The 27,195-nt window shown below is 39.7% G+C and overlaps 1 protein-coding gene across 2 annotated transcripts; it reads left to right on the forward strand.

Moving 5' to 3' along the window:
• The first annotated feature begins 1,146 nt into the window (after positions 1-1,146).
• On the forward strand, positions 1,147-23,945 carry LOC116060136 (CD9 antigen-like). 2 transcript variants are annotated; one of them, XM_031313569.2, is made up of 8 exons: positions 1,147-1,472; positions 13,180-13,282; positions 16,192-16,289; positions 17,801-17,875; positions 17,978-18,079; positions 18,642-18,731; positions 19,389-19,472; positions 23,313-23,945. In XM_031313569.2, the coding sequence occupies exons 1-8, from the start codon at positions 1,404-1,406 to the stop codon at positions 23,376-23,378; spliced, it is 687 nt and encodes a 228-aa protein (XP_031169429.1). In that variant the 5' UTR covers positions 1,147-1,403; the 3' UTR covers positions 23,379-23,945. The 2 variants fall into 2 exon arrangements, with proteins under 2 accessions (XP_031169429.1, XP_031169430.1); XM_031313570.2 differs by lacking the exon at positions 1,147-1,472 and adding an exon at positions 7,979-8,204.
• The last annotated feature ends 3,250 nt before the right edge of the window (positions 23,946-27,195 follow it).

The raw sequence follows: 27,195 nt of genomic DNA on the forward strand, positions 1-27,195 counted from the left end.
CGACTGTGGTTCTGGTCAGCTGGGTCGGACAGTACTCCTTCGTCCTCATCATCACTGTGTGTTTTTGTGCAGCTGCAAACAAAGATTGTGGGCTGACCGGTCACACTGTCGTCTTTGTTCTGCAGAAGAAGACAAACAGTCACAGTTCCACCAAAGAGAGACACATGCACACACACACACACACACACACACACACACACACACACACACACACACACACACACACACACAGGTTATGGTTGGTGTTAACCTTTAGGCTGGTAATGAGGTTGTTCAAATTCTAAAAATGTGAGCATGCTTTTAATGCCACATTCACGAATGTGGTGTCAGGCTGAAGAAGCCTCTGAAACAGTAGGCTATATGTGGACCTTTTTTTTTTTTAAAACTCTTCATTGATCCAATATTAAACCTAAACTAACCTGTGTTCTTGCCTCCTTGTATTCTTTTTTGCACTTTTTGCTCTTTTCTTTGTTATTTGTTTGCACTCACAGCCATTATCCTTGGAGGAATTGTATGAGTGGTGGGTTGTGTTTTGTAGCTGTATCTCATTTTGGCTTTTCTGTAAGATAATTGTTTTTCTATATGCATGTTTTCTTGATTTGTTTTAGTCAGTTTTTTTATTTTTGTCATGCTAAACATTTGTAAATTCACAAGCTACCTGACACTATGTAAAGTAATTAAAATTAGCTTCAACTTTACTAGCATCAACAAATGCACCACTAATTATAATATAGCCTAATGTAGGCTACATTATTCTGAAATGGACCATTCTGAATAATAAGTCCTTTTACTTTTGGTAGGCCTATATAGCTTATTTTTTACTACTACTACTACTACTACTTACTACTACTCAAATAAATACTTTTGTATCCTACTTTTTACTTTTTGGTCTGTTACCTATTACATCAATGGATTTTAGTAGGCCTTTATAGGATGTAATTTAGTTTATTCCTGTTTTTCTTTCACAATTAGCCTACCCACCATCAGTGTGTTTAGCTCTAAAAAAGGACAACAGAAGCAAAGAGGAGCAAGAAAGAAAAGAAAGAGAGAAATATCTCTTTTTTCCTCTCTCTATTTCTGTGGGTGTTCAGCATGGTGTTCATCAGTTGATCTTCTCTATTTCCTCCCAACAGATCGGAGGCGCGCGCACACAGGACACAGAGCTGCATCTGTTGAAGGCGCGCTCTGTCCACCCTGCTCCAACCCCAACCGACCGACAGTTGACGGAAGTTATCGAACGGAGCCGAACCGAGCCGAACGCGACACATCCAAACTGAACCTATAAATTGAACACCTAAAAACGGACAAACGGCGAGAGTTATATCCAGATAGGCTATTATAGGCTATATAGGCTATATAGCTAACTTTTTGATACTAGCTAACACAGTAAAAACACAGCAGGGATGACGGCTCTAAGCAGCTGGGAGCTGTGCGTGAAGTACGCCCTCTTCATCTTTAATTTCGTCTTCTGGGTAAGTCACAACATTTTAAATAATAGTGACGAAGTAAGCTCCTGTCTGGAAAACTAACTAAAAAAAAGCTTAGCCCGATTTATTTATTTACAATGTAAGAGCCCAAAATGATAGATATGTGCATATTATTCTAATAATTCTCTTTAAGATCCGTGGAATATTAGTGGTGAAATGTAACTTAGTAAATTTACTCAAGTACTTTTTAGGTATTTCCATTTTATGCTGCTTTGTGCTTACTTTATACAATACAATTCAATATTGCAATTTGTATGACAGGACATTTTGTTGGAATTTACATCTCTACAGTTTTTGGATTTAAGCCATTCTAACTGTTTTCAACAGATAACAGGGATGGTCTTTTTTGGTAGCCTAATCTGTGCAGCCATCTATTTTTGACCTTTTCAGATAGAGGACTTTCCCCACCAGGAAATACCACTTACTGTATGACCAAACTGAACTGCATGAGCCAATGTTACTGACAACATGTGCTGTAGCTGTAACTATCAGATCAGTACTCTATATTGTTGAATCATGGGAAATAAAGTGGGATTTATTCACTGGAGACCTGTTGAGCAGAGCAGAGTTGACACTTTGGACCTGTTAAGACCAGGTGTTAACATGTGTTTTGGGTGATCTGATAATTTTAAGTACAGGTGTGAATGCACACAAGATGCATTTAGGACGCATTGAGATCCAATCGTTTAGATCACATTCAGAGGTGGTCTGGGCAGCACATGGCCACATTCTTTTAGCAGTGTGTATGTGAATGTGTCCTGGTCCACACTGAACGACCGCCTACTGAACAGAAGTCCCATCCCGTTCTCACTCCAAACTCATAAAATACGGATGTTTGGACAGTGGCTGTCAGCATCTGAAGCGACGAAAAAAGCGCCCTTCAACATGTTTGTATAACGTAACGGGGAGAGCATCAGCTACACGGGGTTTGAAGATGACGTAACACTAAGAGCGACTACGGTAGAGTGTTACTGTTGAGAGTACTATGTAAGGCCGAAATTCCGCATAGCGAGGTTGGTGGGGGTGGTGGATGGGTCAAACACAGGACTTTCACGCAGGAGACCAGGGTTTGTGTCCCGCGTGTCACATTTCCTAAAGTCGCTTTCTTTCTTTCTTTCCTAAACCCAACCGTCTCGTTATTCGTGTGTAACGGAAACGTAAGCCCACCCACGACCTTTTCCTTAACATAACTGCGTCAAAAGGGACGCCAATAGTCCTGACCAAGCCATTTAGATAAAGTGTGTTATATGATGCTAAAGGAGACTTTTAGCGTCAATAACAACGACAAAGGCACCTGACCAAGCGTCTGTATTTTACGAGATGGGAGTGAGAATCTGTTGGAAGTCCTCTGCTTAAGCGTAGCGATCTCAAATCGCGTAAGCTGGCTTTGTCCACGACTTCTGAAAATTTCCAAAAGCCAATAGAGATATATTAAACGTGTGTCAAACATTTTGGGCGATTTGGTTTACCTTGAACATGCCAAGGAATAGATCCAGTCTGTATTTTTATTTTGCTTCTTTAAATTTCCGGCAGACTAGTTATGGGGAGTGCATTGCTGCCTACCGCCAATTAAAAACAATTTGGTCTTTTTCGAACACAAAAGTGAAAGTGAGATCCCAAAATAAGTGGTCACTCAAGACACGTGGAGACGCAGTCTTATGCCATGTGTGAACTGACGTCATTTTTGCCATTTATGCTAGATGAAACATTTGCTTTACATGGGCACATGGTTGGGCTTTTCTGAACCATTTTTTGGACATGCAGTAATTCAGAAAAATACTGACATGGGCCTGTGATTGAGGCCAATCTGTCATGAAAGGGCCAAGAAATTGTCCAATTAGTCTCGCATTGCCAGACCTTCCTCCACAGCGCAGCGGAGGAAGGTCTGGCTAGTCCACACAGCATTCCAGGATTGGAGAAAAACGTGCTCTGGTTTATTTGCATTTCTTTAAACTAATCACAATCGTCATGCGGCACTATGCGCCGTACGGAGCCACGGTGCCTCTGCAAAATAGCATCAGGAAGGAACTTGTTTTGGTGGAACATGTGCTCGTTCAAAAGTTGTTTTAGTCGTGTAACAGAAAACTCAGATTGGACAGATAGTCTAGCTAGCTGTCTGGATTTACCTTGCAGAGATCTGAGGTGCAGGTAACCATAGTCCACATATATCCACAGGAGGTTAGAACGTCAACACAAAGAAAGGTAACGGACATTCGGGCCAAAATGAGGGACATCCGGGGGCACCGGAGCAATCCCGCAAATGAAACGTCGTCGATATAGACTATTGTGCAATCGATGCTTCTTCACCATTCTTTTTCTTCTATCACCTTCTAGTCCCTCCTTTTTCCTAAAGCCTTCTCTTTTGTCTCGAGTTTACCACCCTCCTCTTATTTCACTACCTTTTGTGTCTTCTACCCTCTACAACAACGCCCTCTCACTTTTCTCTTTACCTCCTAATATGTAAATCGTTTGTGACACAAAGATCCAGTCTGGAGATGCACACCAATCTAACAGGTTGCAGCATGCAACAGTAGCATATTTGTCAAACGAAATAGTTCTTGGCAGAGAAGGGAGAATGAATGGAGTAAGCAAAGAAAGAGAGGGAGAGATGGGGGGAGGATTTAGCAGCTTGGAGACAAAGCTAGTGTTGTTGGTTTCACTGGATCCACTGGGAGAGGAGAGCAGCTCGAGTTACAGTAACCCAGCAAACAACACTGAACCCCAGCCCCAGGACGCGTGTTAATATACTACCTGTGTACCATTTCTCTTCATCCACATTATTTTCTGCTTCTCGTTGGTCTTAAATTATTCAAAACGAGGCAGAATATTGTTTTCACTGAACCAAGTTCTCTTGACTTGTAATTTGTTATTCATTATTCATTAAAAAAAATCAATAACTCCTCTATCTTCGCCCTCTCTCTCTGTCTCTCTCTGTCTCTCTCTCTCTCTCTCTCTCTCTCTCTGCCAGTCCCTCAGTTTTTTTTTCCACAGACTTCCCAGAAACTTAATAAATTTAAATAATCAAGTGATTGTTATTGTTATCATTTATCACGTAAAAATTATCATTATTAACTCAAAATGTGAGGATTTGCTGCTTGTCTCTATATTATATAATTGTAAATGATTATCTTTTGAGTTTTGAAATGTTGGTGAATTGGTTGGTTGGTTGGTGAATAATGGTAAAATTATCATAATCAGAAGTTGCAGTCTTACTCTAGCTAACAAAACAAATGTGTGTAAACTGTAATGTGTAACTGTGACAACATACAGTGCAATAACCAGTCTTGTATAAAGTACTTGAAAGCAATACTTGAGTAAAAGTACAAGTATCTTCACAGAAAATGACTTTGGTAGAATATTACTTGAGTAAAAGTCTTAAAGTATCTGATGTTTTCTGTACTTAAGTATCAAAAGTAATTTTCTGATATTAAATGTACTTAATTATTAGAAGTAAAAGTAAAAAAAAAAAAACTTTGATTATGAACTTCATGGCCGAAGGTGTGTGACGTTATCTTCATCACCACTGTCGTCGGTCATCGTCTGTTACCATGGCGGCAGAGCCTGCACCAGGTGCTTTCATGACACTATCAGTCATTATGCTTCTTCCTCTTCTTCTTTACTTTTGGCCTATGGGTTTTTTTTGCCGCTTAGCAACAAACTTGGCAATCTAAGAGCAATGATTCGTCAAAACCTGCTTTTTGTGTAACACATTTAACTAAGATACTTTGGGGAAATGCAGTGGAGTAAAATTATACATTTTATTTAGGAAATGTAGTAGAGTAAAAGTAAAAGTTTCCAGAAATATGAATAACTAAGTAAAGCACAGATACGGGAAAATTCTACTTAAGTACAGTGACTAAGTATTTGTACTTTGTTACATTACAACACTGGTGATAGCACAAAGTGCATCAACCTTCTTCAGCCAGTTTGCATCCCTGATGCCTCTCTTAAGTTTCACGCATGCTTCACTCTATGCTGGTTCGTCACCATACCTGAAAAGCTGCATTCCACTCCTTAAAGATGCAGTAGGTAAGTCTTATAAAACTAACTTTCTGTCATATTTAGGGTTGGGTAACGAAACACGGTGCCAAAAGGGCACCAGTGCCGAAGTAAATGGTAGTAACGAGACCGAATAAGAACGAAAATTTGGTGCCTGACTTTACACTACACTCGACAGCAGGTAACGTTAGCCTACGTTTAGCTAGCAGCTGGATTAAACACGGTTAAAATGCTGACAGCTAACGTTAAACAGTGTAAAGTGTGACTGTATTTCACTGTAGAGGATTCCAACACCGGGATGTAACAATCTGCTCTGCAGCTGCTGTTGTCGGAAAAACAACACAGACGCGTTCACTTGAAACAGGTAGCCTCGTGGTGCATTCAAAGTGATTATAAAATACCCTTTTCCCATTTGGTCAACCTGATCTCACAGAATTCCGTGAATTGAACATGGCCCCTTAACTCAAAATCTGTGGCAGTTTCACGGAATCACAAAACATTCTGTGATGGGCCCACGGAAGAATTCCGTTAAATAAACACGGCCCCTTAAGTTAAGGATAAGGTCATGGGTGGGCTTACGGTTCTGTGACACGCGGGAAGAACGGGACGGTTCGGTCAGAAAAAAGGTCGTGGGTGGGCTTACGGTTCTGTGACACGCAATAACGGTAGGGAAAAGAAGAAAGCGACTTTAGGAAACTTGACACGCGGGACACAAACCCTGGTATCCTGGGTGAAAGTCCTATTGTTTGACCCATCCACCACCCCAACCAACCTCCTTACGCGGAATTTCGGCCTTACATAGTACTCGCTACCGTAGTCGCTCTTAATGCTACGTCATCTTCTCATTGACTTTACATTGGCATTGTTTTCTGTGGTGGCTACACGGATTTTTCACACATTCCGTGCCACCACCATGTAATGCTGTTAACAATTCGTGATAATTTCACGGAATTCTGTGCGACCAGGCTGCTTTTTAGAGATCTAGGAGCAGCTGGAGAAACAACCTTTTAGATACGATCCATTCTAATTTTGGATGACTGGACTACGTTAAAGAAGTTGATGGACTATCTACGTGGTATTGGACTTTATAATAAGATATGAATAAGTAAAGACAATGTTGGTAATAAACAGTAGAGGGCAGCAATACGCCACTGCAGCGTCTAGTCTGCCGTAAATCCAAAGAAGAAGAAAAAGAAGCAGTTAATATGAGGAACTCAACTGAATGGTTTGTGATTGGACTGCTGGATACAGTTTTACATTTTTGGGAGATAAACTGCCTCACTAAAACAACAAACTTTACAATGTCTTATTTACTTGTGTTTGGTTTGTTCTACATCTTTATTACAGCAAACATATAGGGCTGTGAGGACTTTACTTAAGCCGTAGGTAGGATTGTGAAGATCCAGGACTTAGCCAAAAAAATTGAACATCAACAACTTCTCAGTCCCTCCCCCCTTTCCGCTAAAGCCCAAAACGGTCTCCTAAGCCCCTCCCCCCACAAGGGAGAATGAATGCTTGTGCATGAGCAGTGATTGACACGCAGTTAGACACCCCCCCTGGCCCTGATTGGTGCATCTAAACAGGGAGCGGTGGATTTTTGCTAATTGCACTACAGGCTGTAGGTGGTGCCAGAGGAGCCGGATTTGTTTTTAAATTACCTGCTTCATGTAGTTCTACTCAAACATAGGGTCAGTTTCAGCAAATATGACTAGGGTTGGGTATCGTTTGGGTGTTTTCCGATACCGGTGCTAAAGCGATACTTTTAAAACGGTGCCGGTGCCTAAACGGTGCCTGAACCAGTACTTTTTAATAAATTAAAAAAAAAGAAGGGTACTAAACGACAGTCGGCGACATTAAAGAACGGCTTGTTTATTGCTAAGGCCATATGGTCAAAATTAAAGATTTTATAATAATGTAATAACTATAACTTATAACAATAACTTATTTCACCAGTAAATTGCTGTTGAACGACAAAAACAACCACCAAATCTAAAAAGCCTCCTCCTTTGTCGCGAGTAGTTCTTGCACTGGATCAAGACGTGTTTTACTGTTTCCTCTCCACACTCATATTTTCCATCCTGGTGTTTCCCGCCCAATCAGAGCCAACCCACTCCTAAGCCCACAATGCCCACGTCTTATCCTGGTTAAAATAACAGAATCCTGTCTCTTGCAGGCAACTTTGCTCTTTGCTTTTTCCACTTTTTCCTGAACCTCAAAGTAGCTCCTTCCCTTCTTTTCTTTATCCCATGGCTTTCTGCCACATTTCTTTTATTGACTTGTTAATGATTGAAAATACACACAGCTAACTGCTTCTCAGGCCTATATCCTTATATCCTTGGTACTCAGAATAATTAACCTGCTTGTCAATTGACTTCACCTGCTCTGATTTACACCTCGAGAGTCCTCTGTTTGAAATCCACTGGAACAGATATCACTCCCGCACCTCCTTCCTCCTCCTCTCTCCACTCAGTCCCTCCCACACTGACTTCCTAAGTATACCCAGGTGAGCCATGCAAGGGTGTGGTTCACAAAAAAAAAAAAATCTTCTTTTCACTCTGTCCTTTTTCTTCCTCCAAGAAAGAAGACAGTTTAACTCTTGAACAGAGAACACTCGCGTTTGGATTTTCTTCATAAAGACGTCTAAATCTTGATCTCGGAGACATGGGGGCACTGCAGTGTGTCAAATACATGGTGTTTGTATTCAACTTTCTCTTCTGGGTACGTAGTTCCGCAATGGTAGTTGTGGTTGATACATGACACTCTGGGGTTATTTAAAGCTTGTGTTTTAGGGTATTTGGTCGCTTCCTTTTCAGGTTAAAAGAGTTTTTTTTTAGTAATTTCCAAAGAAGTAAAAATATGCTTTAAGTCCTTTTAGTTTTAGTTTGAGGACTTTATCGCGTATTGTTTGCGATGAGAGGCTGCTTAACTTTTGTTTTTGAGGTCAATTCTGGTTAAAAAAAAACAACCTCCAAAGCACTGAGAAAGATTCTTGCCTACTACCCTTACCTGAGGTGGGTCTCTTAGGGTAACCAACCTATTCTGCTAGACAGCAATGTTCAAAAATAATACAGCTGAATTAATGACTCAAATCCTGATGAAAAAGGCAATTTTTTTTGCTCTGAAAATGTATCCTCCTGGTGAAAACTTGCAGTCGATTGGGTAAATGGATTCACCTGCTGTCTTCTGGACCACATTGTTCTTTCAGGTATAAGTCTACGACTGGGAAACTTTGATGTACTACTCTGACAGAACAGCGCCTGGCATGGTGTTAAAACACACGTGCTGCTCCATGGTGGACTTAACATTTTCCTACCAAATTATATTTGTATCACATGTGGAATCAGCTGTGCTTTAATCAGATCTGATATAGTGACACATTTCCGAAATGTATACATAGCAGTTAGATTTGGTAGTTTCAATCACTTTTTAGTTTTGGAAAATTGAAATAAATAGTTGAACTGCCAGTAATCAAGATTAAGGAGAATATGATTGGATGTTAATTAGCTCGTAGCCAAACAGCTGATGGATGAGACAGTGATGAATGATGCAACTGAACTAACGCAATGTTTCATTATCTTAACCCTCCTTAACTATTTTATGTTTTCCCATCAAACTATATTTACAAATAGTAAAGTTTAAAATTGATACGCATACTGTGATTTCCCCCAAATTTTTATAATAAGTGGCAGAGTATTAAGAACATAAGGTAAAAAGGTGAGCTGGCTAGTTAATTGTTTAATTGATTAGTCGATAAAATGTCAGAATACTTCCCAGAGCCCAAAGTGACGTCTTTTAACCTGTTTGACCAACAGTCCAAAAACTAAAGAAATTTAATTTCATCACATTTGAGAAGCTGGAACAAGGAGAATATTTCGCATGTATGCTTTAAATACTTGTGACACCACATTGGTGTTGATTTTAAGTAAGATCTAGTTCCTGCAGCAGAGCCTTTTTTCCACTAAATCTTAACTGTATAAGCGCTTGCAAAAATGACAAATTCCTTAATGCAAGTGTCTGAAACACAGGTTAGCTAATGAAATTCAGGAATTACTGGAGCCACTTCATTGTTTTCTCGAGTGTTACCTTCCAGTTTTATTTTTGTCTGTATTTGAACATCTGTGCAGTCCAAGTCTGGTCTTAAAAGAAACTAGGGTTTGACATCCGCTGTAGAAAAAACAGATTGTGGGATTTTTTTGTGAAATGGTTGAAAGTTACTGTTTATGTAATTCACACAGAGATTTACTCCCAAATACCCACACTGCTTGCTGTTATTACTGTGATGACCTGTTTAGTGTTAGAAGAACCCACACTGACTGTTAGTTCATGCTTAATGACTGTTTTGACCATTTGAGTGCAGTTTCAGTGTGCATAATGATGGCACAGACGGCTCTGGTGGACAAATGAGATGACAACAGAAGGAGCAGTCTGATTTAGAGAGAAGCGTAAACATTAGATTAGTTTCTTTATTCTAAAATGTAAGGACTGAGTTGTTGGCGAACGGGCTCATTGCTGCAAACAAATTAGGCTCCTTGTTCCCATTTCTAAAATACATTTCCCATGATCCACATTGTCTGGAAGGATATTTTAATTTGAATAAAGGCAGTGGGCATTTGTTGAGGCTTATAAAAGCCGTCAAACATCTCAGCAATAATTCAATTCTCTGTTGATGCACTTGCACTGCTAATGGTGTCCAGAGTGCCTTTTGTGGTTAATTAATAAGAGCTAATGTGGACCTCTAGGGGACAGGCCTGTTTCTTTCAGGATGTTTTAAGATGGCTCATCGCTGACTCGACAACACAAACGCACCAACTCTCCTGAGTGTGTTTACTGTACGTTAACACCAATATCCATTTATCAATCGGGGCACTCACTTCCTGTTTTCCTGTCTGTATTTATCTTTTTAAATTGGAGAGAACATAATGAAAACAAGATGATATTAACTGCTAAAATAAACTAGTTTCCATAACTTCATAGTCTGTGCAAAATACTGCTCTAATCACCTGTCAGATGGAAAGACTATTCATGCAAGCCTAAAACACCCTGGGTCTATTTCTTATATGGGGCATTTGAGCACATATTAAAAGCTCAGCAGCCTGTTATACCTGCTAAATTGAAATGTAGCTTAGTTAAAGTGGGAATATATGCTAGTTAGTGAAAATGGGTTGCACCAGACAAGTTGGTTAAGAAACTTATATTTTACACATTACCTGAGCAGGTGTAAGGTCTTAATAACTGTTGTCATGATACCGACTTGTCCGCTCAGTATTGGGCTGTACAGTTACTGTTGCTGTGTTTACAGGAGGACACTAGCGTGATTTCTTTTGTTACATTCTCTTGAGAATTGCTGCTGAAAACACACAACAGCAACTGTGACTGTTTTTGATGTTGACTCAAGCTGAATTTCTTTAAGATGGAAGTTTTCCAGAGACATTTGCTGACGTTTTTAACGGTTTGTTTGATACTCATTTTAAAGTACAACAGAAGTGATAAGTGATTCTTGAATTAGGCTATTCACAAGGGGACAGAGACAAACACTTTGTATAATATGTTAACTAGGTCACCTGTGTCCAATAAAGCACGTTCTTCTTTTCCAGTCTATTATAGCACGCTTTATTTCAGTCACTAGAGGCTTTCTCTCCCATTGTACCCTAATGCTACACTACATGAAATCTCATTTTCTCCAATATTTTAATACAGTTGACTAAGTATGGCGCAACTGAACGAAGTGGCAAAGTGAATTGACTAAATGTATTTCAAACCCTCTTGAATGTGTATTGTTAGTCGAGTGTACGGTAAATACACCAAACATATTCCTCGTAAAGATCACACTAACTCGAACTTTGACAGAGTTGAGCTGCAGTTTCAGCTCAAGGCTCCATTTGAAGGTTTAATAGATGAGGTGTGTCTGAGTAACTTATTACACTGAGTTTAGTCATAATTTCAGAAGGTGTTAACTTTAGGTGTGGTGGTGAATAACTTCAGAGTAGAAAATTGTGCAAAAAAAGATTTTTGTCAAACCAACTTGCCTTGTAACTTCACACTGACTTTTAAATAAGCATTACTATACTGCCAGAGCGGCACTTTGTATCTAGATATTTCAAAACACACAAAGTATAGTTTTAAAAAATGTTTTTTTTTTTTCTTCAATTGATATCCTCAATGTTACTTTGCATGAGAACATAGGACTCTCCTGGATAATTTATAGGTTTGTGTCATGACAACCAGTTTGAATTATTACATGTAAATTTCTTTGGCACACGGTACTAAATTCTACAATACGCATGAGCCTCAGCCGTCATTGCTATGGAGAGGAAGCCATTCAGAAGCATAATTTGGAGTGTTAGCAAATTTAAAACGCTTTATTGTTGCATTTAGAAACAAGCACGACGCCATAGTAGCTGAAGTTTTAACGGTGTAATCTTTAGCTTCCACGTGCCGTTAGCGACCCATGTAACATAATTTTAAGCTGTGATATGGATGTGTTTTTGACAAAATGCACCTTTTGGAGTCTTTCCGGATACTGATTTTGATACCCGTACTCTTATCTGCCTTTACCAAGTACCTGACACTAGAGTATAGTGATAAATAAGGCTATATTTAGGGGTTTGGTGTAATTTTGTCAAAGTGGGATGTACAAAATATTCCCTAGGCTTATGTGTTCAGCTTTTGACATTGAATGATGGACATGCCACATGTGATAAAGGCAATTCAAGAAATATTTCTTAGTGTTTCTTAGAAGAAGCTAATTTCAAAGTCCACGGGGAATGTGATCCCATGGATTTGTGATGTATTACGGCATCCTTATGGTTTGACTGTGCTTATTTCAATCTCACTGTAAAGCAGAATACTGTTAATTGCTTTATTATATTTCATGTATTTATTGGTAGAATTAAAAAAAAAGAAAAAAAAAAGTGTAAAACGTTTAGTAACAAAGTAAGTTGCTGGTTTTTCACAGACGAGTATCCCAGATGTTTTCCTCCTGTAGGCTGATGTGGTTGGATGCACATTGTTGTGATGACAAGCGTGTGTCCACTGATTCACGGTCATCAGACTGTAGCAGGATCTCACTCATACCTCCTGTTGAACAACACAGACGTCAGCTTTCCGCTGTTATGGAAGGTATTTGGTTGGCAACAAAGAGTTGATGTAAACTTGTTTTGTGGTTGCTGAGGAGATATTGAGTCATTCCAGTGGGTTATTATCACTGTGGTGAACACAAAGGGAGACACACATACACACAATATGACTATCCTTTATCTACTCATGCTTATTTTGTTATGTATAACTTGTGATGTTCTCAATAAAAGATCCATGAATTCATTAAGCAAAGCTGAAATGGCAGAGTAAAGTAGGAACATCTAAAAATAAAATCTTCAATCACAGATTAAAGTAACGGGGGTCTGATTTATTTTTTTTTCAAACTAGATCTGTGTGTTGCTTGAATGTGTTGGGTATTCAGGAGACTGTGGAATGTGGTGAGCACACAACATACTCAAAAGCTGCATGGAATTAGTATGTTGTCCTCACGGAGCTGCTAGCATGGCTGATGATGATGTCTCAATTGTATTTGTGCCACTTACTGCTGTTACAAGCATTATCCTCAATGGCTCCATGTTCACAGATATGACTTGGTGACAGTGAACAGTTAAATTCCCTGTTTCTTTCATACATGTCATCTTTCGTTCTCATGTAGCTGGCAGGTACTGGGGTGCTGGCTGTGGCCCTGTGGCTGCGATTTGACTCGAGGACAGTAGGACTGTTTGAAAGCGAGGACTCACCTACAGTCTTCTTCACTGGTAAGGCCATTGACATTACACTACTGTCTTTGCACCCAAAGTACAATAACTAACACTCATCGCGTTCCGTCCTTCCTGGGACAATGTAAAGTCTTTCTGTTAAATCAGTGTTTCTTAAACCACAGCGAGCAAGTGCTCCTTCCAGAGAAAGCTGGACTTGCCACACATACCACACATTTAAAGGCAGGGATGGTAATCTTGAAAAGCTAGAAAGACTTGAAAGTAGCATTTCCTCGGAGCTCCGTCTCACCCCTCCCCCACCGCCCTCCATGACTACTGTTAGCAATGCGGCGACGATGCGCATTGAGCTCCGGCTTGTACACAGGAGGGGCTGAGTACACGCAGCGGGGCAAGGAGGCATTTCATTGGTTCTTTCCAAGTGGCAGTGATTGGTGGGTGTTTTTACAGGATTACAGCAGCTAGAGATGACAGATCTTTTAACCTCCTTTTTCAGAGCCCAGAAGTTATTTATTGCTGTTTGGGGTGTAAAGACCATTTCAAACAATATATAAAAAAAGCATACATTGGAAATAGTTACCAACCCTGCCTTTAAACAGAAGTGTAGCCAACATTCATCTGTACGCTTGGGGATCAATGTCAAACTGCTGTGCTTTTTGAGTTGTTACCAAATTGTGTCTCTTGCACCTTGTGTCAAATACTAAAAAATTGTCATTGGTTTGTTTAGCTATGGTTGTGGTCCTCACTATAACGTAATTTAATGCACATTTTTACTCAGCTGGTGTTTTTAACACCGTTTTAATCCTGCAGAAACCCACGGACAAGTGCTTAATTTACCACAGTGCCAGTTGGACAGCTGAGGCACTAAACTTTTGGATTGTTAATCAGCAGTTCGGCACAACAAAAATAGCCTTTGGATGTTTTGTGGATACAGTCCCAGGTATCCTTTACCAGATATCTTGTATTTGTCAGATGTGACCTGATGGATGGACAGACTTGCTACAACAGGAACAACCTGAGTTAGAGAACCAGGCTGCAGGGCGTACAGAGGGCAGCTGAGGCCAAAGTTAGTCCACAGCGAGGCGGCTCCTCTGGCCTGGCAGAGCCCTCCACACATAGCTTTCATTCTTCACTGGCTGACAGGGACATCTTTGTTTCTCCTCTTTTGTGTTCTCTGAGGAACTCGCAGAAAGGAACCCTCTCCCCCCCCTTTCACTCTTTGTGTTTCGCTTCCATCAAACTGACAAGTGAAGTGGGTAGTGAGGCGACAGAGGATTGTTTTGAAATGACAAACATCTTAATAACTGCTTGGGAGGAGGAATATTTGTGTGTGGTGTGCTTAATGTATCTATGACATCAGTGCTGTGGTTATCCTACATTCTTTTTTTTTAACTTTTTGTGATTCATCATTATGACAGCCACATCAAATGACAAAGATGCTTGGTCTTTACTGAGGGTGCTAAAATAATTGTTCTAATTAGTTTTTACCGTTTGTTTGGAAATTCACATAGAAGCATTCCATAGTAATTTATGACTTGTTGATGAGATGTTTTGCTGATTATGATTCACAACCGCATCCAGAAAACTACAAAAATACATTGCGAGTTCACTTCTTGTGTATCTGCTTGGTTTGAGTAGCATCGGTACCCTGAGCTCAACTAGCTTTGACGCGTGAGAAGCAGATGAGGATGAGCTGTAGGCAAATCATAAGTACAATGTGTATTAGGGCTGTATTGTTGTTCATGATGATGCATACGGGTACAAGAAATGTCAATACTATGTACGTAGTCTCGCATTGCCAGACCTTCCTCCACAGCGCTGTGGAGGAAGGTCTGGCTAGTCCACACAGCATTCCGGGATGGGAGAAAAACGTGCTCTGGTTTATTGCCATTTCTTTAAACCAATCACAATCGTCATGGGCAATGGTACCTCTGCAATATAGCCTCGGGAAGGTTGTTTTGGTCGTGCAACAGAAAACTCAGATTGGACAGATAGTCTAGCTAGCTGTCTGGATTTACCCTGCAGAGATCTGAGGAGCAGTTAACCATAGTCCTCAGAAATCCACCGGAGTTTAACACAAACAAAGCGGAAGGTGTCGGACATCCGGCTGAAATGAGGGACACCTGCTGGAATTTCCGGCGGCACCTGAACAATTTTCGAAGTGAAACATTGTCCGTATAGACTACTATATACATACCCCAGCAACAAGTGGCTGAAGTGAACGGCTTGAGTAATGGGAAAGTGCGATAACATCAACATCAACCTTCAAAGTATAAAAGCAGAGCAGCTACATCACACGAGTAGTGGAGGGAGTATTCAGATCCTTTACATTAAAAGTACTAATACCACACGTAGTAAAGTAAAGGTCCTGTGTTGCAAACACTACAAAATGTACTTAATGCAGATTTTCTTTTTTACTTATAAATAAATTGAAGGAAAAGCAGCAAATCAGCATTTGTGAAGCTGGAACCATGAAATGTTTTTGCATAAAAAAATCAAGTTTCAAATTTTTTTTCTGTCAATCGACTTTTATTTCAGTTGTAGGCCTACTTGTATATACTGTTGGGTAGTTTAATTTATAACAAGGCATCATATTTTATAAGCTCTGTTTTTATGCAAAATTATTAATTTCTAAAGTAACTAAAGCTGTCGGATAAATGTAGTGGAGTTAAAAGTAGAATATTGCCTTCCTGAAGTGGGAGTAGAGTAGAAAGTGGCATGAGAAGAAAATAATTGTTCAAATTTGAGGTACTTGTGTAAATGTACTTAGTTACATTCCACCACTGCACACAACACAGCCCTCATTTGCTGGCATCTTCTCAGTATGTCCATTGGATCAATAATTTTGATCAGTTATTTTAAAGAAGAGTGAATATCTTTATCTTAAAGTATCCTGCAGTACCATGATATTAAAACCATACCTCCACAATGTGTGTCTTGTTGTTCTGTAGGTGTGTACATCCTGATTGCGGCGGGCGCTCTGATGATGGTCGTGGGCTTCCTGGGATGCTGCGGAGCCATTAAAGAGTCGCCGTGCATGCTGGGATTGGTGAGTTATTCTTTCTATTCAGCAATGGAAAATATTGTTTTATTAGACCATAAAGTTTGGTTTCAATTGATGTTTGAAGGGCTGATTCAACCTGATGGCAATGCCTGCAGATATTATAATATTGAGTCTTTCACTCATTGTTGGATCACCTGTCTGCCTGTCACAGTTCTCATTTTGAAACTTTTCCCTGGGCTACATTACATATACAGTGCTGCTCATAAGTATTCATACCCATGCTAAAGTTGACTAAAAAGAGGAATACAAAAAATCATCTTTTGGAAATTGATCTTAATGCCTTAATTAAAAAAATTAGGAAAAATCCAACCTTTTAAGGATTAAAATACAGGGGTCATAATTATACATACCCCTATGTTAAATTCCCATAGAGGCAGGCAGATGTTTATTTTAAGGCCAGTTATTTCATGGATCCAGGATACTATGCATCCTGATAAAGTTCCCTTGGCCTTTGGAATTAAAATAGCCCCACATCATCACATACCCTTCACCATACCTAGAGATTGGCATGTTTTTATTTCAGTTAGCCTAATAGCTAACTGAGATAAGATCCATATCAATGCAAATCAAACCAGCTATTAGGCTAACTGAAATAAAACCATGCCAATCTCTAGGTCTCTGGCCTTTAAAAATAAAAATCTGCCTTCCTCTATGGGAATTTAACATAGGGGTATGTATAATTATGGCCCCTGTATTTTAAGGAAGAACATTTATTTATTTACAATACATTGTTCATTCACAAAAAAAAGATTTTTCCTCATTTTTTTTAATTAAGGCATTAAGATCAATTTCCAAAAGATGATTTTTTTTTTTTTTTTTTTTTTATTCCTCTTTTTAGTCAACTTTAGCATGGGTATTAATACTTATGAGCATTTAACAATTATTCTCATCACCGAGCTGTGCGCCGGTAAACATGCATGGGGGTTGTTTAGAGACTCTCGTGTGGCTGTTTGTTTCAAACCAACTTTAATGTTTGCAGAATTTATTTTGTATTCTCCCTTTCGAGGTGTGTGCATCGGCTCCCCTGCGACACATGGTTACCCACAATGCCCTTGTCTGTGTGGTGTGAAGAGACCCTTGTGTGATGAAGCCTAATTCCAGTTTCAGTCACAAGCACTATACAATTATGTAATCAAGGGGAAAAATCAAGACCTAATAAAGACGAACTTTGATCACAAGCTGACCTTCACACCCACTAACTGAATGACAGTCTAGTTGTTCTCCCATCGTAGCAACGAAAGAGAAACTTATCGTCACCATTATAACTTTCCATTGTTGTCCTGTTTTAGAGTATTATAAACAGCTGTGCAGTGTTTTGGCTACTGATAAACCTTCAAATTCATGGAACTGTTCCTTAAAACGAGCCTTCCTGGATCGTATGACATGTTTCACCTTGGTTTGGACTGTACACAGGCACTGCAGCTGGAATAAATATCTTGCTACACTGTAGATCCATAGCTGTAGAAAACTGACTAAAAACTGTTTTCTTTTTTTAGTTTTTCCTCTTCCTGCTCCTCATCTTTGCTGTGGAAGTTGCTGCTGGGATCTGGGGCCTCTCCAACAAGGACAGGGTATGCATGCACGCACACATGCACACACGGCAGAGTCAGCATTCAACCACCAATTTAAATGGATTTTTTTTTTTTTTTTTTTTCCCCATTGTGTGTCTTCAGGTGGTGGAGGATGTTACGGAGTTCTATAAGCAGACCTACAGCAACTACAAAGACACCAAACAGGATGCACTGAAGGAGACGCTGCGTCTCATCCACTTTGGAGTAAACACACACACACACACACACACCTATTTATTTTCTCTATTTTGGTGCTACTACTTTCTGAAATCCTGAATTGTAAATCTAATTTTGTTCACACATTCACTTATCCTATCAGGATGAACTATAAAAACTTAGATCCTGTAACGTTTCCTTTAGTGCCATCATCAGGTCAAATTTATTTTATTTTGTCCAACCCTTTGGTTTATGACCAAAAATCTGCAAAGCTAAGGACATTCCCATCAGCCTCAGCTGTACTTTGTATTTAGTGCTAATTAATTATTAATTAATTTAGTGCTCTTCAGTATTTGAATTTTTAGGTCATTACATTTTGCCTTTTTACATCCAGCAAAAAAGAAACGTGAGATGACACAGCTTTACATGCACTTGTTTTATATTTCTTTTTGTATTTAATGTTTAGTTTAAGATTTACAGTAGGGGTGTTTGCTGCTAACACAGGCTGCATATAAAGACTGGAAGCTATAAGAACACATCTGCTAACCCTGGCAAATAAATAGCTAATCGAATGATTCGTCAGAACTAAAATTGTGGTTCCTCTTCACAGCTGGACTGCTGTGGCCCCACAGGGACGGTGATTGATGCTGCCAAAGATATCTGCCCCCAGCAGGAAGGACTGGCGGTCCTCATCACCAAGGTAACCACATGCAGTACAGAGTTTCTGACTGACTGAGGGTCAGATAGAGACAGAATATTGGTGGTCTCTTACCGCCGTAATTTTTTTTTTTTATTAATGTAAAAACCTAAAAGCTTGAGTGCGTAACTTTTTGATATTAATGAATGTCCGTTGCATTGAAGCCGTTGCCAAATGAGTTGCTACAAAGCTACGAGTGAAGATAATTACCTCTTCTGAAGAGTCCATGTTTTTTTAATTCTCCGTGTCCTCCTTGGTTACAAGCAACTGCGTGGAGAAGGGGGGGGGGGGCTGCGCGATCACGGAAGGCTTGTATCATGTGGACGCGCCGACAGTTTTGTTGTCATTACTTCGAATTCCTCATGGGGGAGACAAAAACTACGCACTATAGCTTTAATACACCATCTAATTATTAGGGATTAGCTTCACTAATGCTGGATTCTTCAAAATCAGGCTCGTAGACGGGGTTGGGTTGTTCGAAAGCCTAAGACTAAAAAAGGTGGTACATGAACTTGGTAAGCAATTTGACAACATTTCCACTAGGCTGGCTACGGGCCTAAAAATGCATACATTTTAATTTTGTTAATCTGATTTGAACCTGTATTTTAATTTTCACAATGAATGTTGATACCATGTCTTTCCTTTCTGCTGTTCTTTCAGAGTTGTCCGGCTGCCATCGACGAGATGTTCAACAACAAACTGCACATTATCGGCGGGGTCGGCATCGGTATCGGTGTCATCATGGTGAGTCTCTAGATGAGCCAGAAACTTACATCCTGAAAAGTCTAAATGGAAATCTAGACACAAATGAACACTTGCATTATTATTTTTATTTTTAATTTTTTTTTTAAACCTACTTTATCTTGAGTAACTTAATTAATCCCTCTTTTACATTGCTGAATAAGATGATTAAACAGAACAAATATACAATAATAATCAAAATTCATAGCCAGCATTGCATTAAATCAACAATCAAGCTAAGTGTTATCTATTGCACACCTGGTGAAAGAAAAGGCTGTCAGCACTAGGGCTGGGTACCAAATTCAATACTTTTTAGGTACCGGCTGAATTACCTCCTAAAGTTGAGGATCGAAAAATTCTGCGTCATTTAATACCAAATTTCAATACCTAAGGAGTAAATCTCCTCAGCGTCAGTGAGCCAATAAGCATGCAGCATGCTTCTACCAAGATCTAATAATGTTTGTGATTGGCTGTCTAACGTTACACGTCGTAGAAGTCCAGAGGGAAAACTCGTACGTGTACTACGTTACACAGAGAATGCTCACGTAGTAGGAGCTGAAAAATAAATGAAAAGATTTTTGCCGTAATGTTATAATTTTTTGTTTTATGAAATTGGTATAGAAAAAAGTATCGTTTAGGAACCGGCATCAAAGTCAGGGTATTGGTATCGGTACGAGTATAGAATATTTTTGAACGATACCCAGCCCTAGTCAGCACTGAGTGTATGTCTAAAATCAATTGTACTAAATAGTTGAGGATTAAGAGACGATAGAATAAACAATGTGCCCAGTTGGTAAAAAGCCTCTGAACTCTGCAGAGAATTGAGTTTTACAACCTCAGTGAGCTCAATACTCTTGCGACGCTCCACCTCTACAACTGAAATGAGTTGTTTGGCTTCCATCACCACCCCTGTGGTTTTACTGAGTTGGTGGTTTAAAAAAAAAAAAAACACGCCCACACGTCTGCTGTGACCTTTTACTCATGTTATTACTGTCTGTAGAGTTTGACTAGCTGCACTCTGTCAGAATTAAGATGGTCGCCAGGTTCGGTCTCTGGTGTGAAGGAACATAGGTTTTCTAAAGGCCCTGACACACCAACCCGATTATCGGCCGTCAGACAGTCTGGCGAGGTCAGTGACTCGAGTCTGTTCGGTGTGTTCCGTGCCGTCGTCAGTCAGAGTTGGCCTTCATTTGGGCCGATTTGACTTTTGAATCGGAAGGCGGGCAGTCGGGCTCAATGACCGATCTGATTGGTGAAGTGCTAACCCGGAAATGATGAGTGTGATTAACGCCTCTCAAAATCTGACAAAAATCTTTTAAACTGACTGTTCCGTGTTCTCCCCACGGAAAGGGCAACCCAGTGTACAAAGGATATTACTCGGTCTTCCACATTTGTTTGTTTTTCTTTTTGTTCACAAAGGGAAACCAGATAATAAACCTGAAATAAGAAATGCAATGTTTCAATACTACAAACACAGCTCCCAGTTCTTTACCTCAATAGCCTAATAACAATAAGCAACAATAAACAAATAACATTAATCAAATAATTAATCAAATACAAACATCATATTATTATTATTATTATTATTATTATTATTATTATTATTATTATTATTATTATTATTAATATACTACAATAACAATACTCATTTCATAATTGTCATGTACACGCTTCACACTTCAAACAATTCATGTAAGTCCTACCAAAACTCTATGCAAGAAGCATGCAGTGTTTCTGCTAGCAGCTGGAAACTACAGCTCCCAGAATGGCCCGCGGTAAACCAGGAAGTACAACGTCACTTACGTTGAATATCGGTCCGCGATTCATACTTTTACAGACATTTATAAAGCTAAAGAAAGTAAACACGAACGAAAACGTATGGCGCAGCAATGTCACAAGTCTAAACGTCAGCTTCATCCCACAGCTTCGCCACCTCGTTAACTTAAACTCTGGAGCATAGCGTTATCTACATCAGTTAACCAACCTGCTTAGCCTACCGAAGCACAGCGTTGTCTTTAACGTGCAACGGACGTAAACACAGTACAACAACATAGCATGGCGACAGATAAAGCATACATCATAAACAAAGACAAGAAAACATTTGTAATTAGGAGAGAGCTTACCAAGTGGCTGCACACCGGGTTGACAGTCATCACCAACTGAATGAATCTCGTGCTTCCTTTTCACATAGTACTCACCGGTCACCTGTACTCACAGCACACTCCTCTTAAAGAGGCACTACACTACTGGGCTGCTAAACTGCAAACATTCTTCCATAAGTGTCACTAGCTCTGGTTTAAGGTAAACATTTGATTGATGTAAATGATTGATTAAGCATGTAAATAAGAAATAAAACTTCACAAATGACAAAACTCCACAGAAAACACAACACTGACCTTTGTCGATCTGAAATGAAGACAGATTCAGCAACTGCATGGCCTATTTCTCACTTAAAATGTTTTCAGAAACATGTTTCGGTGAACTATTTTTCGTAAAATATGAGATCGTATTCCGAATGAGCCGCCATTATGGTCTGGCTTTGAAATTCGGGAGCAGCCAGACCCACGTGACGCGTTCGTCCAATCAGCCGCCGGTTTTAATTTTTTGGGCGACAATACAGTTTAGCGCGCCGCCTGCTGTTATGGAGACATATTACGTCTCGCGCACACGCAGAACGTACGCTCAAGTTGGCGTCACTTCGGTGTGTCAGAGGCACTTTTTTGACCAACTCGGGGAGGCAGTCAGTCGACTGCCTTTTCTGCCGAAGGTCGGCCGTCGGGTTGGTGTGTCAGAGCCTTGAGAGCCACATTTGACAAGCAGAAACTTTTCTCCTTCACAGGATACATGTGAAAACCGCCTCCTAGTGTCAAACTCTGCGCATACGACATTCTGCACAGTGAAACTCGGAACATCCAAGTGATGTAACAAAAAGCGAAACACATTTTTGAGAGGACTTCAACAGAGAGAGAGATTATTGTGATAATGCACAATTATTTTTTTTGGCCACAATAATTGCAGCATGAAAATGGTATACCTGCACATCACTAGTCACAACTAGACATACCGTATGGGGTGGCAGTAGCCCACCCAGTCTGTAGGGAGTTGGGTTGGGAACTGGAGGGTTGCTGTTCAAGTCCCGTGTGTGTGTGTGTGTGTGTGTGTGTGTGTGTGTGTGTGTGTGTGTGTGTGTGTGCGTGTGTGCGTCCCTTGTGGGATTACTAGTATAAATTATCTTGTCTACATCCTGTTCTCACAGCATTATTCCACAAGCTGTTTACATCACAGTTGTATACATTACACACAGTACCACAGTATTCTATCTTATAGATAGATAGATAGATAGATAGATAGATAGATAGATAGATAGATAGATAGATAGATAGATAGATAGATAGATAGATAGATAGATAGATAGAGAAATGACAGGTCTTTGACAGTCTTAGATCTTCTAACAATGTTCATACAAATATGTATAAAAGAAATTAAGATCTGAGACATAATAAAGCAGCATTTAAAATACAGGAATACAAGATACTATATAATATATATATATACTATAAATACTGTGGTAGACAGGTGTACAGTAATAGTAAAATGTATACAACTGTGATGTAAACAGCTTGTGGAATAATGCTGTGAGAACAGGATGTAGACAAGATAATAATTAATCATTATTATATATGACAAAACTTGATTTTTAAGGGCTCACATGCCAACAATCTCGAGGATCACTGCTGTAAAGTGCACATTACATGTTTTCATGTTTACCAAAGTTTAATTTTAGCTATGAGAAGAAATGTAATGTGGTTTTAACCCTGTATATTCCTGTCTCCTCCTCCACAGATCTTTGGGATGATCTTCAGCATGATGCTCTGCTGTGCCATTAAGAAGTCCAGGGACTTTGTCTGAACAAACCCCCTCCATCTTTAACTTATGTGTCCTTACATTAACAACCTCTCCTTTTTAGAGATTATATCAGTTTAATAATCATAACGTTCGTCCCTTAGTTTACTGCTTGGATCCATACAGGATGAACACACCTGTGAGAGTATGGGACCTCTTAATGTTTTGGCTCTTTTCCACTCTGGGCACACATGTAATCTCCCTACAGAGGAATGTGGACAAAGTTTTTTTTATTCTGGTACCCAATATAATGAATGTACATCCTACTTTTCACCACAACACAGAACCTGTTGATCTGAAGGAAAGACATTAATGACTGCTGCCCTCTGGAGGACAATGAAGATCACAACTATTAACTTCTTATAATATCAGTTCAGTTGATGTAAAATGTATTAAGTTTGCCTGTGGTTGGTTTGTAATCTAACCGGCTTTTTGCAGCTAACTGAATTTTATTTTTGCTCGTTGCTGAAATTACATGTTTTGATTTTTAAGCAGAAGTGAGTTATATGCAAATATTTTGAAAGCAGTTTAAATATATTTGAAATGCCAAATAAATGAACTAATGAACACTGACTTGTGGTAAACTTGACTTTGTAAAACAAAACAAAAACCTTGTAACCAAAAGTTGAAAGTCGGTTGATGTTAATTGTAGCTGCGTAACAGCATTTGTTTAGTGAGCAGGAAAAAGATTTTATTTGTAGGTCCCTAAATACCCATTTTCCTCAGAGGGCTTTCCAATCTCTAGTACTTACTATAATCGTGTTTCCCTCAGGTTGAATTTTAAAAACTTTAATTTAGTGCCTTCATCAGGTCAAATTTTTCAGTTCTGAACAAAATATCTGACAATACATTGTATTTTTTAAGATTATTTTTTGGGGCTTTTAACTTTTGACAGGCAAGGGGAAAGAGGGAGCATCAAGAGGCCTCGGCCCATATTTGCCCAAATACATTGTATTTTATGGTAATTGTCAAATGTGAGCATGCAAATACACTAAACTAAGATAGTGAACATGTAAACATTGTCACTGGGAGCATGCTGAGGTTAGCATTTAGCTCATTGCACCACTGTGTCAAAGGTGGCATGGTTGTGAGTGCAGACTATTGTGTGGAAATGCACTCACCTAAAGGATTATTGGGAACACCATACTAATACCGTGTTTGACCCCCTTTCGCCTTCAGAGCTGCCTTAATTCTTTGTGGCATTGATTCAACAAGGTGCTGGAAGCATTATTTAGAAATGTTGGCCCATATTGATAGGATAGCATCCCCCACACCATTACACTACCACCACCACCACCAGCCTGCACAGTGGTAACAAGGCATGACGGATCCATGTTCTCATTCTGTTTACGCCAAATTCTGACTCTAACATCTGAATATCTCAACAGAAATCGAGACTCATCAGACCAGACAACATTTTTCCAGTCTTCAACTGTCCAATTTTGTTGAGCTTGTGCAAATTGTAGCCTCATTTTCCTATTGTTAGTGGAGATGAGTGGTACCCGGTGGGGTCTTCTGCTGGTGTAGCCCATCCGCCTCAAGGTTGTGCGTGTTGTGGCTTCACAAATGCTTTGCTGCACACCTCGGTTGTAACAGTGGTTATTTGAGTCAAAGTTGATCTATCAGCTGGAATCACTCTGCCCATTCTCCTCTGACCTCTAGCATCAACAAGGCGTTTTCGCCCCCAGGACTGCCGCATACTGGATGTTTTTCCTTTTTCAGACCATTCTTTGTAAACCCTAGAAATGGTTGTGTGTATTGTCCCAGTAACTGAGCAGATTGTGAAATACTCAGACCAGCCCGTCTGGCACAAACACTCTCGAAGTTGCTTACGTCACCTTTCTTTCCCATTCTGACATTCAGTTTGGAGTTCAGGGGCCTCATTTTTCAAAACCTGTTACGCAAGAAAAAGTTGCGTGAAGCAGGGTGAAATTTGCCGTCGCAACATTCCTCGCAAAAGTCGGGATTTATAAAGAATTTCCATGCGTAAAAATGTGCCCAGTTTTCCGCAACCTTTTGATCATGCGTGTGATCGTGCGTAATGCTCTCAAGGTTTTGTAGACTGCGTTTTAGTGAACTGCCATGGTATCCCCGTTTACCGAACCCAACCCAGTTTTTGTTTTCCTGAACCCAACAATCCCGTTCTTTCCAAGCCGACCCAGATCCGGTCGCGGCGCCCGGCGAGGGGCTGCCAGCAACGGGGAGAGGCAGGGGACCTGACCAAACGTCCGTATTTTACGAGATGGGAGTGAGAATCTGTTGATGTGAGCACACTCTAAATTTTAATAATAAAGAAAAATTATGCTATTTATGATTTCTTCTAACTCAAACTCATTGGCCTTGGCTCATTTTCTGTGAATGACATAACAAATAACTTATTTTCAATGACTGCACACGGTACCCCCCTACACATAACTATTACATATGAGGTGTTCGGGTCTACTGGACCCGAGTGTAATAATTGTAGGTGCCATGAAACTTAACTGTGTCATCCTCCTAACTGGGCCTGCTGTGTGTGTGTGTGTCTGTCTGTCTGTCTCTGTGTACGTCTGTATGTGGGCGTGTCTGATTGTAGGTGTCTGTGTGCGGGAATGTTGTCTTTCTGCACCTGCTATTCCCACAAAGTTACAAAATTGTTACATTTCAAGCACTTTCACCTGTTCTGGTTAAGTTCTAAGAAATAAGCACCAATAATGATCAAAAATCTTGTTTCTATTTTTTACCTTTTTAATAATTGAATTTCCTTGTTTTCTCACAAAAACCGAAAATGATAATATGATCGTAAATGTGATCTCACAGGGGTAAATGGCAAATATGAACCATAAATTATGTAAATATCATTGGTAATTGAGCTAAATCTGTTAAGTATTAAGTCTGTGTAACAAAAATATGAACACCACACAAGGGTTAAGGCTTCCAAACAGGATTTTGTTTCGATGTTCTACCTCTGTTAGGAGCACCTCGATCTCACAATCACTGAATTGTGTGTTTTCCCCATTTTTTCGTTTCATGATTGGTCATCAAGGGCTTCTTTACAAGGCTGCTTCATTCATTGATTGATTAACATGGACCTTTATAAGGACAAATATGGGACGACCTTGGGAGGAGCGTGAGGCTCGTGCACGACCGCATAAGGTAACGCACGTCCGTATTTATAACGAGAAGAGTGCGTACCGGTGTGCGCCGCGAGGTGTTATAAATCAGAATTTAGTTTTTGGCTTATGAAAAGTCGGACTTTTTGGCGCACGAAATCTTTCAGAATAGAATCTACGCAGTTTTATAAATGAGGCCCCAGGAGATTGTCTTGACCAGGACCACACCCCTAAATGCATTGAAGCAGCTGCCATGTGATTGGTTGATTAAATAATTGCATTAACGAGAAATTTAACAGGTGTTCCTAATCATCCTTTAGGTGAGTGTATGTCGGTTATTAGGTCTGCATCAGGAAATAAGCTGATCATTTGTCCTTTTTATGTATTATTTTGAACAGTGGTAACAAGTGAACATGTTTTGGGTCATTTCCTTGAACGGCTGCTTTTACACCTGCAGCAAAACTGCCATAAAAGGAATCGTTCTCACATTAAATGGAACATGAAGTGGGTTTAATCAGGACTTGACGGTTGACACCAAAACTTAAGAGGCAGATGTTTTTCAGTGTTAACATTTTGTGCATTTAACCATAAAATGTTATCTTGTACAAAACTAGAGGTTTGAAAACACTTAGATCTCACAAAAAATGCTCATGAGATACATCATGATTTGTATAATGTTTCACATAGTTATGAGATACTAAGTCATAAGAGACATCATTTTGCAACTTTAT

Source organism: Sander lucioperca, chromosome 20 (genome assembly GCF_008315115.2).
Source record: "Sander lucioperca isolate FBNREF2018 chromosome 20, SLUC_FBN_1.2, whole genome shotgun sequence".
In the NCBI taxonomy this organism is placed as follows: Eukaryota; Metazoa; Chordata; class Actinopteri; order Perciformes; family Percidae; genus Sander; species Sander lucioperca.

Coding starts and splice junctions, on each gene's coding strand:
- LOC116060136 (XM_031313569.2), top strand. CDS start 1,404: ATGACGGCTCTAAGCAGCTGGGAGCTGTGCGTGAAGTACGCCCTCTTC. Junction 1,473..13,179: donor TCTTTAATTTCGTCTTCTGG/GTAAGTCACAAC, acceptor GTTCTCATGTAG/CTGGCAGGTACTGGGGTGCT. Junction 18,080..18,641: donor TGCGTCTCATCCACTTTGGA/GTAAACACACAC, acceptor TCCTCTTCACAG/CTGGACTGCTGTGGCCCCAC.